Here is a 15,705-nt window from a genome sequence, read left to right on the forward strand (position 1 = left end):
GATGGACAGGGTCTAACGTAACCCCCCCCCCCCCCGCTATATTAGTCTCACATCAACATGCTCTCCCTCTCTCTCTCTCTCTCTCTCTCTCACTCTCTCTGACACAAAGAGTAAAGCTGAGGTTAGAATGGGCCAAAGATAGATTTATTTATCAGTATAATAAAATGGTAGTAGCATACACAACTAATCATCTGAATAATAATAATCTGATACGGTATTGTTCAAGGTTATCACAGCGTGTACAAACACACTTGAAGTTTGTGTAGCATGTCCCATTTGTATATATACAACCGTTGGTTCTGATCAAGCATTCTCATTGGCCAAGACCGGTAGGTTGGCCAGCTGTTATAAATAGAGCAGAATTAACTCTTGATCAAACCTCGACATTTCAGTGTTTAACTATCTATAGGAAATATGTATAAAAACGGTTATAGAAAAGTAATACCACTTGACGTTGTGAAATTTATCAACGTGTTATTTAAAATAACATACTTCCTCTATTCTATTGCTTATTTAACAGTATGTAACATGACAAAGTGCTGCAGTCAGAGTAGGAGCAGTGTGTTCCTTCTCCTTTATACATTGCTTGTACAGTAGATGTTTTATAAACCATTTATTAAGGTTATATGTTCATTAGGACAAATCCTTTTAGGTAAATAAATATATGCAATACATAGTAGTGCTTCAGTAACTAGTCTTTTCAAACAACATTTATAAAAACTTCACATTGGTTTCAAGGCAGACTGGGTTTCAAGACAGACGGTCATTTAGGTCATTGATCTAAAAGGTGACACTGGATTTGAATAGAGATGACAATATGTCATTTCTGTCAAGTGACATTTGTTTATATCAGCTTATTGTTGTTGTTATTTTCAGACATTTTGAGACATTTGAGAACTGTACCAAAGATGGACTAGATAATTGGAAACATAACAATTAGTGTCTATTTTCAGAAGGCTCAAGATACAATTTTCTGTACATCCTATTATACAAGTATAAAAGTAAAGCTCTTGGGTTTTGGCTCATTGCAGCAACAAGGAAACAATAGCAACATATGAAATTCTCTACAGTATGTACACAAAGAAAAGAAATGATAGAGCTGTTCTGTTCTGTTCTGTGATAGTGTGTGAGTGTGTGTGTGTGTGTGTGTGTGTGTGTGTGTGTGTGTGTGTGTGTGTGTGTGTGTGTGTGTGTGTGTGTGTGTGTTGTGTGTGTGTGCGCGTTCATGCCCATCTTCCACTCGATGCCAAGCTTCTGCTCATACTGTAGACGGCATCAGTGCTCTGCTGTTTGCCCCAGGACCCGAACGGAACGATGAGGATGGTTCCGTTATCTTCTGAACCGTACTGCAATGCCTGCACACACACACACGTGCACGCACACACACACACACACGGTTTTTGTTACTGATGTGGAGCAGAGACAGAAAAGGAAAGCCATTGGTTCATGGCATTCATACTGATTTTCTAGGTTCGCTCTCCCTCCAGCTAACTGCTAGGATATGGCACTGACTGATGACATCACACTGTACCTGCTCAGAGATGACCTCAGCTGCCTCAGTGGGGTCGTGACACTGGCTGATGACATCACAGATCTCCTGGTCGCTGAGCAGGAAGTTGATTCCGTCCGTTGTCAGGGCCAGGAAGCTGTCATTGGCATGTTGCACCTGAACATACAACATACACACGTTAATTTGTTGTGTCACATACACACACACACATGTAAACTGAAGTTGATTAGTCATGTCAAGCGTGCGTGAACTGATACTGATTCAGTGATGTCACACACACACGTAAACCGATGTCGATACCTTGTGTCACGCGCGCGCACGCACACACACACACACACACACACACACACACACGTAAGCTGACCTTGACTCGTTGTGTCTCTGGCTCAGCGATCACGCCGTTGTGTTTGAGGTGAAAGTCTCCGATGCTTCGTGTCATGTTTAGCCTGCCGTTAACGTTAGCCTGGCCCACCCCGTTCCACGTCAGGAAACCTCCACTCTCCCTTATCCTATACACACACACACACACACACACACACACATTCATTATTAACACGGCTAGTCAAAGCACATTCAACTTCCTCACTGCCTACAGACAAGATGCGCGGGTCGACCTATAGCCTGCAGGTCAGGTCAAGAAATGTTAACTTTCTTTGATCACATTTTAAAACTCTTAACCCATTAAAACCGGGAAAGCATCGGTGAAAGCATCTGTGTCATTTTAGATTTTTGTGTTGGCTATTCAAAAATAGCAGATATACAAGCTTACAGCACGTCACTTTGTGTGCTTGTACATCTGCTATTTTTGAACATTTTTTAAACATCTTGAGTGTAACTGTAACCAGTGTTTTGTCTGAATAAAGTATTCTGGGTCATGTGTGTTACATGACACATGTACTGTTGGATAAGATGCTCCTGTTATTGTGTAGAAACTCTGTGTCATGACGTATAATGTACTGCTTTATACTGCACAATCAACTACCACACAATATTGTTAACTTTTTGTTGTTGCACAATACATGTAGTTTGCTGTCATACCAAAGTTTCCTATGTATTATTTAAGCATTTTAAAAGTGATGCTTTGTCTGGTCCAGTTAATAAGTGCATACCGTTCAGTAAAATCTGTGCAAATTCCGCCTGTAGGATTATCACTTGCTGTGATAATCTGAGTGGGTAGTGTGAATGACAGACAGACAGACAGACAGACCAACAGACAGACCGACCGACAGACATCTTGCGATATCTACTGCTATTTATTTCAGTGTGTGCATGCGCATGTGCATGCGTGGGTGTGTGCGTGCTTGCGTGTATGTGTGTCATAATAAAGTATTCCAGGGTCATATGTACTGTTGGATAAGCGGCTCCTACTATGTTACGTAACACAACTGTAGTTGTCCTACTTTATAATCCACAACTACACTGTCTGGGAAAGAGACTGGTCAGTGTAATTATGAGATATATGGACCATGGAGAGTCATGTTAAATGTGATTGGTTATTTTTATGACACATACAGTATGAACCATAGAGGTTCTTCTTGAATTATTGAATTGCTACAAGTAACGGATTTGTGAGTTGAGGGTTGTTGGTTTGAATCCCTTGAGTCACTGTGATTGTGTAGTAATAAGAAATGCTGACAGTCAATAGGACACTGAAAGTTCTCCAGTACTGCTCAGGTTGATAAGTTCATATGAGTTTGAACATGGCAGCAGATATAAATAGCAGCATGCTTTATGCCAGGGTAGCTGCTCTGTTATGCAATTAAGTATGGATGTACCGGAGTACAGTACATACTGTATATCTGGCGCACATTGTCTTGTCATTGACTCCTTTTACAAGAGCCATGTGTGCCAGACTGCCAGTATGCATTTACTGTATGTCCTTACATACATACAAGTAAATACTGGTTTCATTTGACTTGTATATCCTCCAAGCAAACTCCTGTATAGCTACTGTACACAGTAATATATATGTCCAATATGTTTAGTATGGAACCTGATGAATCAATTTCATGTTACTGGTTTTAGTTATTTTATGTACTGCAATGCTGGATAGCTTAACCTAAAATAATCTAAATCTAACTAACGTTGTCAAATAATTGTAGTGGAGTAGTAGCAATATTTGCGATGAGATGCAGTGGAGTAGAAATTTGAAAAATGGAAATACTAAATTCAAGTTAAAGTGCTTAAGTACAGTACCTAAGTGAAGGTACTTAGTAACTTTCCACCACTTCTCTAAGTACCTCATACAGCATGATTAAACAGAGACTCTCCTGCCAGCTGCCAACTTTCCTCCCTGTGTCGCAGGTTTATAAATAACAAAACCTCATGTAAGTTTCCAATGCCATCACAAGAGGTGTGGTATGTGTCCAACTAGCAGGGTCTGGTGACTGTCGCTGTGCGGGCAAGTGGGACTTGAGACAGAGCCAGTAGCTTTCCATTCTAAGGTTTATATTTCAACTTTCAACATAATGTGTTCCTATGTAGATACTTCTATTCTCCCAAACACCACACAGTAGCAACACCTTTCACCAGGAATCATTTAAAGCTAAAATAATGTATATAATATTGAATGAATAACTCTGTAATATTAATGTGTTGAGAAGCACTTGAGCTTTCAACGTCACAGTATACTGCTGTAAACACATGCAGGTCATTGACTGTTCTGAATCAGATACTTGTATAATACCAATCTTAAAAGTAGCAAGTGGTTCAGAGTTCCTGATGAGCAGGTTGGTGCCTTGCATGGTTTCCTCCGCCGTCGGTGTGTGAATGGGTGAATGCTTTGCGCTTTGGATAAAGGTGCTAATTTTACCATTTAGTGTCCTGGGCAGGTAATGGCTAAGGATAATTCCCAGCATGCATTGGGGCTCATACACAGTGACAGTTATGCCTCCTTGTGAGCTTTTCGATTGGGTGGCACCGGCACATATACAGTAAGTCAGGCTTTATTGTATTATTATGATGTATTTTCTAACGTAACTTTCTTCAATTGATAACTGTATACCAGTGTAGTATATCACTATATACCAGTGTGTGTGTGCGCGCACGTGCGTAGTGCGTACCTCTCTCTCTCATCCTTGCGGTCGGGGGTGTGGTCAATTGTCAGTTTCTTGGCCCGCCCCTTTCTGCATAGCAGCGCTCGGCTGTCACCAACACTCCCAACAACAAGCTCCACCCCATCTCGTAGAATAGCAACGGTCGCTGTGGTGCCCGCTGTCAGGAAGGAGGCTGTTGGGATAGCAGACGTAACACACACACTCACACCGTCAGACTCTAGTAGTACATTCATGAAGATATACAGTATATTGTAATTGGCGAGTAGACACACAATGAGAGAGAGAGAAAGAGCGAGACGGAGAAAAGAGTTGCAGAAAAGAGTAATATAATAATAATAAACACAGATCTCAATTGTACAATTGTATTGTGTGTGTGTGTGTGTGTGTGTGTGTGTGTGTGTGTGTGTGTGTGTGTGTGTGTGTGTGTGTGTGTGTCTCACCATTGTGAAAGTAGCTGAGGTGTGTGTGTAGGGCCTTGTCCACATCCAGAAATGCCTTCATCATAACCTTCTCCAAGTTATCCTCTTCCTCCAGTGCATCTCTGCACACACACACACATATACACACACACACACAAACATAACAATAAATGAACTGTCCAACCAATATTCTGCATAATGCTGACACCCCAAGGGAGTCCAGTGCCGAGTGCATGTCACTTGTAAAGTTGGTCGGATCAGCGGTTCTCTGAAAACGGTGTGCGCCACAATTACTTGCAAAATCAATGCAAAGGAAAATGACGGGTATCGTGGAAGATGTGACGCGAATGACAGGTGTCACCCGCGAATGACGAGTACTGCAACAAGAACTCTGACAGCAGGTACTGATGTCATAGTACATGTTAACGGTTACTGCACTTGAGGTATTTAACAAACTTTGAATACATTATGTTAGCCTTCTCAAGGCTGGTGACACGATCGTAATAACATCAGCTAATTCAGTTGTACCGGATGTATTTCTCCATATAGTGTAATAACATTATAGCTCAGTTGTACCGTATGAATGTATAGCGTAATAACATTATAACTCAGTTGTACCGTATTAATGTATAGCGTAATAACATTATAACTCAGTTGTACCGTATTAATGTATAGCCTAATAACATTATAACTCAGTTGTACCGTATATATTTCTCCATGAATGTATAACAGAAGTCTGCAGCGTGTGTACCACCGTGTCCGTCAAACACCGCAAAGTACAGCAGGTTGTCATGGATACGGGCTATCTTCAATCTGTCCTCGTTCTGTGTCCGCTGACCCAGGACACACGCACTGCCCACCCTGGACAGACTGACCTGGAGACACACACACAGACAGATAGGCACACAAAGAGACAGAGTCAGTCATTCATTCATACTGTACATACATACATACATGCATTCATTCATCCATTCATTTAGTGATTTGATTTCAGTCAGTGATTCAGTGATTCTTTCACTCACACACTCACTCACTCAATGATTCATTTGTTCAATCAGTCAGTGATTCATTCATTCAGTGATTCTTTCACTCACACACTCACTCACTCAATGATTCATTTGTTCAATCAGTCAGTGATTCATTCATTCGTTCATACCTGTGGAATAGGTTTTCCATATCGTATACTGGAGGGCAGCAGGATGGGTTCTTCCAGTCTGTTGTCCCAGATACCAAACGAGTCAAATGTAACCGGTTTGCCACTGCCGTCTGGGTCGAACCTGGCTGAACTGCTACGACACCGCACACACATCTACACAACACACACACACACACACACACACACACACACACACACACACACACACACACACACACACACACACACACACACACACACACACACACACACACACACACACACACACACACACACACACACACACACACACACACACACACACACACACACACACACACACACACGAATGACATTGACAGAAGCCATCTTTGCTCAGAGTTGTTGACTGGATGCTATATTTATTTTTGTGTGACGGTATTCATCCTTTCATTTTGTTTTCCAAATCAGGTTAAAAACTACAGCAGATTATAAACAGTGCAGGCTGCAAAAATGCTAATAATAAGGAAGGTTATATGGTCAATGCACTATGCAGTCAGCTACCAGGAATAATCAATAACTAATAACATCTTCAGAAACAGAATGTACAAAAAACATACAGATCAAACTCAGCTCACCTGTACGGTCGCTGCAGTAGGAACGTCGGGAGTGGAACGTGCTGTGATTAAGGTGTGACGCGTGACAGTGGAGCGACCACATCTCAACAGACTGACCAGAATGGAGCCAGACATGATGGACTGCAGGGGAGGGGAGGAGAGGATTGTACGGTTAGAGTAGAGCATAATATAATGTAATAGACTAAAACAGGGGTTTTCAACGTTTTTCAGGCCAAGGACCCCTTAGCTGAGAGAGAGAGATGCATGAAGCAGCGACCTCTATATTGTATTACATTGTGTTGCAGATTGTTAAACGTTTTCATAGATTTCATACATGGCTTTATAGACTTGTTTGACAGCGTTATATCATCATCAGTGTTGGATTCATGTTACTGTGTATTTTCAGAAATGTAACCACTTAAGCTGTCAATACTTGGTCTGCTCTTTTTTCCCTCTACACCAAACCTCTTTGCCGAAAATAGCTGATCCACAAGCTCACCACGCCTCGCAACTCGAGGGGTTGTGAGCTTGTAGATCTGCTATTTTGGGCTAAAGTTCTCCTCAAAAAAGGAATGCTATAGGGTTCAAGTGGTTAATGTAAAATAAAGATCCTATCACACAAAGATTTGGCAGCCCCCCCTGTAGTAACTCTGAGGACCCCCTAGGGGTCCCGGACCCCCTGTTGAAGACCCGTGGACTAGAATATAATTAGTAAAGTAGCCTTGGGAACCAAAAGGTTCTCTAGCCACGTGGCCCATAGGTCAGGAGACCTCTAGTCTCTTGTTTCTGTAACGTGAGGCAGCTTGACGTACAAGCTGGACGTGACGCTAGCATCAACTCAACTCAACTAAAATGTTATTTATAGAGCACATTTTAAATGACCAAAGCCAACCAAAGTGCTGTACAACACAGCAGGAGAAACAACAATGAAACAATAAGATGTACAACAAATACATGCAGCAATTGAATACAAGTTAAATATGCACAGCAGAAAACAGTGAGGTGGAAATCTAAGGTCTTGGAGTGTCAGATTTAGCTGTGCTCAAAAAGCCAGAGAAAATAAATATGTGTTCAATAATGATTTAAAAAAAATCTATGGACTGGGAAGCTCTAATATCAAGTAGCAGGCTATTCCAGAGCCGCAGCAAAGGCTCGATCACCTCTGGACTTTTTCCTGGTCGTGCAGCTCTGCCAGTAGCAGCTGGTCGGCTGACCTTAGAGGTCTCAGAATGTCACATGATGTACAATTACAGACCCTGGACATGACGCTAATATGCCACATGATGTAAAAGTACACCACCTGGATATGACGCTAGTTATATCACCCCACAGGGATCCAAACGTTGATACTGAGTGCCAAGCAGGGAGGCATTGGGTAAACGTTTCATAGTCTTATGATAACACTTGGCAGGGGATTAAACCCCTGATCTCTCAGTCTCAGCGTAGACACTCTAACCACAAGGCCGCTGAGCTGTTAATAGAATGAATACTATAGGCTACTGTGTAAAGGTGGATATTCGAGGGGCCGGGGGGAGAGCTGATCGGTTTAGGACTGTTGTGAACTTGACATTGTTCTAGTTCACACAGTTGATGTATAAATTGAAGCACAGCGAAATCCTGCGTGTTTATTTTATCGCTGACTGTGTACTAGCCTACTCAGCATTAAGACGCTGACACATGCCAAGCCGACATCACCCCATAAGCTGGCCTTGTCTGTCTGTGAACAACAAGCGGCTGTAGTTTTTTGGGGTGTGTTGGCGATGCTCTGCACAGCTAGCTGTTCAGGCTGAACAAATCAGAGCACGACTAGAGAAACAAAAGTGAGCAGCGAGCTAAACCACAGATAAAAAGAGGACAGAGACACAATGTTGACATGTGAGTGACATGAACATCCTCTGTTTGTTTTTGTTCCCTTAAGTGAACACGCAGGAGTTTGCTGTGTGCTTGAACTTGTCGGTCACTTTGGATAAGAGCATAAACATATCTATGCCCAACATAAGGGGTATTCCAGCCAAGGAGTGAGTGAGGTTATATATTATATACCAAAGGCCAAATCCACACACTGTGAACCATCTTCAACAGCACAACCGGCAATACAATAACTAAAACACATATTAAAACCGACTAAACGTGAGAGGGTCTCGCAATAAGCCTGCATTGAAAACAGACACATATATGACCTCTATACTACTACTGTCAAGGTTGTTATCATCTGATACTTTTACTTGCCTCCTTTTATTGATTTTGTGTACATAATAGTCATTACATCCGCTGCTGTCAACTGCCTCATCCCACTGCTATTTTCAACCATAAATACACCTTATGCATGTATATATCATGCATCTTAATACCTTTCTTGAACGTGCAATGATGGAACGTTTTTACACCCGTAAACCTGTGATGTGGCGATAAAGTTGAGTTGAATTGAGTTGAAGAGTGGTGTGTAAACGCACCAGGACATGCTGTATCAGATAACCACCACCACACAGTACACACAGTACACACAGTACACACACACGTTGGCTCTTCAGTGTGTGACACCTGCCTGCAACTGAGTACTAAATCAGGCATAACTCTACCCTAACCCCTACACATAACTTCTAAATGCCTAATCTTAACCCTAACCTGAATCTTTTCCTAATTGGAAGCATAACTTGGAAGATGAACAACCTTTCTCTTGTGAGGACCTGGACACTGTGTCACACACACACACACACACACAGACACACACACACACACACACACACACACACACACACACACACACACACACACACACACACACACACACACACACACACACACACACCTTTAAGTACAAAACAAACAACTAAATATATCTATCCTATTGACCTCAAGATATGGTGGAGGTGACTGCATTAAGCCCCCCCCCCTCACACACCATGTGATCCTCCTGCCCTGTTGTTGACAGTCAAAACAATCGAATCAGGTGCACCAATGCACGTTCGTGCACATATATGCATGTGTGCAAAACACATTCACATGCAGGTTCTTTGTTTCATAATACAGTGTTTTCTCTGATAGCCTCTGTGCTATATGTCTGATATGCCACACAAAGTCATACTGTTAAAATCTGATTCCTATGGATAACAGTGTATGTACTAATACTAAAAGTATATTTAGCTTATTTATTATGTGAAACTGAGCTTTAGTCTGATTTAAATTCATCATCTCTCCAGACTTACATTAATTGCACACACTTTGTCAGTGTTGTGAATTAAGTTAATGTATCATGTGCTCACGCATGTATGTACTGGGTCATTCAGATAAAGGTCAGTCTCATAATCATAATTCATAACAGAAAAAAGAAACACAGCGCGCACGCACACACACACACACACACACACACACACACACACACACACACACACACACACACACACACACACACACACACACACACACACACACACACACACACACACACACAGAGAGAGTATAACTTACTTTTTGTTGTCTTTTTGCTTTTCTCTGCTGATTTTCCTGCCTGTCTCCAAGGTGTTAAGACACTCCGAAAGTTAGTTCGAGCCTTTTAAGCAATGAAGGTGGATCACCTCTCGACCTGTCAACCACCGTGAAAGAAACGCGCTCTAGAGGCTCGTGTCGGAGGGGGATTTAAACTGTGCTGCTATCGACCAATCAGAGTCCACGTCCCCTCTCACGTCCAATAGCCTGCAGAGGGTGTGAGTGTTTGGAGGGGATTCAAGGCATGGAATTTACACCGGGCAAGCAAGCAACATCTCCCTCTCTCTCTCTCTCATTCCCACTCTGCATGTTTTACTATTTTTGGCTCTCTCAACTCTCTCTCTCTCTATCTTTATCTCTCTCTGTCTCTCTCACACACACACACACCCCTCTCTCTCAGCATGTAGTAATGTATTTTGATATGTTATAATAGTTGACCTTCTGTCCCCTCACACACGTTATTTTCAAAACATGAATATTTTAAAAACATTTTACACAAATCTTGTATGGGGGTCCCTGGCACAAAATATTTTCTGATGGGGGTAACTACACGGCCACATACATATTAATCTGGGGGTCCTTGACATGAAAATGTTTGAGAACAACCGAGTTCTGGACGTTCCACTGCAGATTTTCAACGGAATTTCTTATGGGTTTTGGATAACTTAAAGTGGCACTATATGTAACTTATTTTAATGAATAAAATGTAATTTTGTCCAATCTGTATGGTGGTAGAGTATGTTAATACAATATAACTTATCCATTTGGGGTGGTCGTATTTTGTCTCCATGCTCTTGAGACATTTAGATCATGTCAAAAGTCATGTCTCACCTAGATCTGACACATATTTTGACCTGATGGTCAAGATTCAATTTATCCCCTGAGCAAGCAGGCAGGCTCCATTAGCTCAATGGATTCCAGGTTTCCAGCTTGTGCAGGAAGCCGGCTTCAAAGCCGGGGTAGAATAGGAAAATACGTAGTGCAGCTTTAAGAAAACAATGGTCTGTGGAAAACAAAGATTTATGATATTATCAAGTTTCTTTCAGATATTCCCCACAACTCACGCACACCTTTTATGATTTCTGAACTACACGCATAATTAATGTAAGTACAAAAATGGTTTGCTTGAAAACACTATAGTTTTCATTTACAATACAAACTAAAGCCAGCATTTCACAAACCTTTGCTCTGAGCCCCCCCCCCCCAGAAAGTCAAGATAACTTTATTTTATATTAGTACTAAATTACAATAGAAGTTACCTAAAGGCACTTTCACATAGAGCAGGTCTTTTAGACCATACTCTTTAATTAAAGAAACAAAATATGTTTATATAAGTTATTAATATTTTTTTTTGTATGAACTATTGCTTTACCAGCCATCGTTTTGTTCAATTTAATTTGGGAATCCATTTGAATCTTCCCAAGACAGAATCTTCTAAAACAAAGTTTCACTTTCTGTAACAATTCCTGAAATACAGTAACTAACTATATATATAGCACAGTAGTGTTATGGGAACAATATAATTTTGAGATGTAGACAGAGTTGACATGAATTAAAGGATGCAGGATAGGCCTACTTGGGGAGTTGGTAACACAAGAATTTCACTCCTTCCAACTTTGAGTTTAGGGCTGATAACGACTCTCTGACTCCCCCTACTGACAGTTTCACAACACAACGTACGATGAATGACAGCAACAGTAGAATGCTGTTCCTAGATCAGGTACATAAAAATCCATAAGGACAGGAGACAGACATCATCAATGTTCCACCTTTAACCTGCAAACTAACAAAGATAGGCCTGACATTGTCAAGCCTGGACAACTAGTTCATAGGTTATCGCCGGACTTCTGATAAGTCAACAGCCTTTTACGCACACACACACAAGCACAGGCTACACATCAAGATTAGATGCAAAGTTGCCTTAACCCAAATCTAGTGGCTTCAATGAGTAGACATAGGGCCCTATCTTGCGCTCCATCTTACCCCTTATGCCTAAACTTATAAGCCATACGTTACCATTTTCAAAAACAAGATAGGGCCCATAATCTATTAGTCTGTGTGTTTTTGCAAATTCTCTCTCTCTCTCACACACACACACACACACACACACACACACACACACACACACACACACACACACACACACACACACACACACAATTAATCATGTCTTCATTTTCCCATACACCTGCTGGCCTCTGTTTTTATTGGGGGTTTTCCCACAGAGAGGGGAGTGGGGAACAGCCCAAGACCTCCTGAGCTCCATGTCTCCCCATAGGAGCCCACTCTAAGGGGGTATCTGGGGTAGGAAGCTCTAAACAAGAGTTAATAGCAACAGCAGAATAAGCTGTTTGTCAATGGCAGAGACACTCAGCTGTGCTGCCCATCCCACAAATGCATGTTTCTTACAAATGGGGCACCACCACACAAACGGGCTTTCCAAAGTATACAAGTTATTGCCAAGAAGCATTGTTAGAACAGATAAATATTCTACCAAACAATTAATAAAATAATCAATTTGGAGGAAATGTTTTTATTATTTATTCATTTATTTTTCTGTTATCACTTTTAACCTGGCATTCCTATTTTGGGCTTGTAATTATACATCTACAAGATCGACTGTGATCTTGTAGATCGGCTGTTTTCACTATTCTCTCTAGAAGATTATTAATCCATTACATACATTTTTATTTGACATGTATTTGTTGATTTATAAGAAATGAAATAATTATCAAAAATGTGTGCTTCTTGATTATGTATGTTATATGTTATATTATATGTATGTTAAAAAGTAATTAAAGGAATAAGAAAATAATCAATATTTGCAGGCCTAAATCCATACCTCAACTTCATACTTACAGATATGTGCATGCAGGAGGATAGTTACTTTGTCCTGTTAATTATACAATTAAGATGAAACATGATGGTGTAATTCCCTCCTGGTGCGTGGCAAGAGAACTGTAAATAAAACATGTCCCAAGGAGTGCATTGTTAACATCAGTGATATACTTTAATGGCTCTGAATAATTGAAACAGGAGTTCTGAAATCCAGAACACAACTCAGGAGAGGAGAGGAGAGGAGAGGAGAGGAGAGGAGAGGAGAGGAATACAAAAATAGAAGCTAGAGGGGGGTAGAAACAGGGTAGAGAGAGAGAGGACACATGAAAAATGGGAGGAGAGGATGGAGTGGATGGAGAGAGCTGGTACAATGGAAGATAAATAGAGCATACAGGGGGTAGAGAAAGAGACAAAATGTGTGTGTGTGTGTGTGCGTGCGTGCGTGCGTGCGTGCGTGCGTGCGTGCGTGCGTGCGTGCGTGCGTGTGTGTGTGTGTGTTAGAGAGAGAGACAGAAAGAGAGAGAGAGAGAGAGATGATAGAGACAGAGAGAAGTGAGGTGAGCTCAAAGTTAATGTTCCACACATGTTCCCAAGTAGGGCATACAACTTCCACAGGGACCCCAAACATCAACACATGGAGGGAGGGGGAGAGAGAGAGAGAGAGAGAGAGAGAGAGAGAGAGAGAGAGAGAGAGAGAGAGAGAGAGAGAGAGAGTTTGCCGTCAAACCACACAGGAGCCATGAGCTGTTTCCAAAAATATGCCATCAATTAACAAACATCATACTTGTAGCTTAAAATTCCTCAAAAACAAATTCCTGATGAAAGATCTGCATCCGACTGATCAAAATGTTGAGAACGCACAAATAATGGCGGAGCTTATTTAACCAGTGTGCAGACTTTATTTTTTGCACCTGGCCATTGAAGTGGATGTGCGTGCCCCGTGCAGCCGTGCAGTACCTTTTCATGCCCCCTTGCAGCTAACCCATGCCACTACAATACACCCTTGTTAGTGGCTTAGCCCATTAAGACCGGGAACGCATCTGTGTCATTTTAGATTTCTTTGGGCTATTTTTGAAAAATCGTGAAAATGTGTGCAAATCTTTGAATATATATTTCATAAAGGGAACATTTGTAAAATATTGTGTTCCAGGGACCTCCAGAAGTATATTTGAGTTAAAGGTAGGGTAAGTGATTTTCTTTGGTTAAAATAAGTGTTAAATAGCTCTATATTCTGATAGTACTCATTGCTATAGAGTGTTTGTTCAGTAAAAGGAGTCTCCTTGTCTCTCCAGCTCTTTATAAAACAGAAAATGCATTTTCGTTTCAGTTTCATTTCCAATTTTATCCAATCAGGATAGAGAACTCAATCAGGATATAGATTAAACAAGTGAAATTGGAAGTGATGACACTAAGAAATGAGCAGGCAAAATTGGAACTGGAACACTATAAAAATGAAGCTTAAAAATGGGTACTTTCTCCTGATTGGCTGAGATTTTGACACCTACCGGAAAATGTATTTTCTGTTTATTAAAGAGCTGGAGAGACGGGGAGACTCCTGTTACTGAACAAACACTCTATAGCAATGATTACTATCAGAATATAGTGCTTTAACCCAAAATACTTTTAGTTTTAACCCAAAAATATCACTTACCCTACCTTTAAAAATAACAAATATGTAAAGATTTGCACAAAATGTTCAAGATTTTTAAAAAATAGCTGATCTACAAGATCGTGGCGTGGCACTCGGTGCCGCGCTACGAGCTTGTATATCTGCTATTTTTGAATAGCCCAAAGTATGAAATAATGGTTATAGCTAAAATCTAAAATAATCAGTATGCGCTCCCGGTCTTAATAGAGTAATCTCTCAAGACAGATTCAGCTTATAGCAGCTGAACTCAAACGAAAAAAATAAATTGGTGGCTTAGTTACAGTGACCCTGAACTATAGTAGAGGAGAGACTCTCTACTAGCATGCTAAGTGCTCTAGTGCTTCATGAGGCTGAACTGGAAGGAAGTGGATGAAATATTAAACTAAAACAAAGAAGAGTGACTAATGCCGTGACCTACTCTGACTGCTAGTGTATGTAGGACATAGTCGGCGTGTGTAGAACAGTGGTTCTCAGTGACACACTTCCCTGTCAAGGAAAAGGCCAGGAACCCCTATTTGAGCAGATCTAGTCACGTAGGGACCCCCCCCCCCCCCCCATAAGAGAAGAGGTTTTTGGTAGATTAGATTTAGTGCATAATTCTATAACTCTAATAATTCTAGTCGATACTAGGTGGAGAGAGTGAAAGCTATGATCACATTGGACTAACTTCTAGCTGGTGAAATAATAGTGAAATGAACAACTTTCAATTGTCATTATAGGCAAAAATGTTCAATATATATATATATTTATATAATATTTATACATATATAATATTTGATCTACAAGGTCACACCGCGGTGCATCGTGTATTTCTTTTGAACATTTTTGAAAATAGGGTTTAAGGGATTAAACTGTTCCTCGTTTTGCTGGGGACCGAGTGGAACCCTCTCAAGGACCCCTGGGCATCCCCGGACCCCACTTTGAGAACCCGTTGGTGTATAACATGCCGGATGTGATAGTGATAGAAACAATAAGAAATGGTGGTTGTTGATTGTTGCAAAAACAACATGGTTTCAT

At 41.0% G+C, this 15,705-nt stretch overlaps 1 protein-coding gene across 1 annotated transcript; it reads right to left on the bottom strand.

Annotated features, from left to right (window-relative positions):
* Positions 1 to 135: 135 nt before the first annotated feature.
* ppm1ka (protein phosphatase, Mg2+/Mn2+ dependent 1Ka) lies at positions 136 to 10,304 on the bottom strand. Its single transcript, XM_080451946.1, has 9 exons — positions 10,185 to 10,304; positions 6,738 to 6,857; positions 6,142 to 6,294; positions 5,688 to 5,860; positions 5,007 to 5,107; positions 4,573 to 4,738; positions 1,875 to 2,019; positions 1,532 to 1,666; positions 136 to 1,355 (listed from the first exon to the last, which is right to left on the bottom strand). The coding sequence occupies exons 2-9, from the start codon at positions 6,849 to 6,851 to the stop codon at positions 1,224 to 1,226; spliced, it is 1,119 nt and encodes a 372-aa protein (XP_080308072.1). The 5' UTR covers positions 6,852 to 6,857; positions 10,185 to 10,304; the 3' UTR covers positions 136 to 1,223.
* Between the last annotated feature and the right edge of the window lie 5,401 nt (positions 10,305 to 15,705).

The sequence above is a fragment of the Gymnoscopelus braueri genome (genome assembly GCF_963280865.1).
Source record: "Gymnoscopelus braueri genome assembly, chromosome: 15".
NCBI classification, from domain to species: Eukaryota; Metazoa; Chordata; class Actinopteri; order Myctophiformes; family Myctophidae; genus Gymnoscopelus; species Gymnoscopelus braueri.

Bases quoted from the DNA above. Each gene is read 5' to 3' on its own strand.
- ppm1ka (XM_080451946.1), bottom strand. From the start codon at position 6,851: ATGTCTGGCTCCATTCTGGTCAGTCTGTTGAGATGTGGTCGCTCCACT. The intron at 1,667-1,874 runs GTCAGCTTACGT...TTGTATGTTCAG, and splicing joins CAGAGACACAACGAGTCAAG to GTGCAACATGCCAATGACAG. The intron at 1,356-1,531 runs GTACAGTGTGAT...GTGTGTGTGCAG, and splicing joins CTGAGGTCATCTCTGAGCAG to GCATTGCAGTACGGTTCAGA.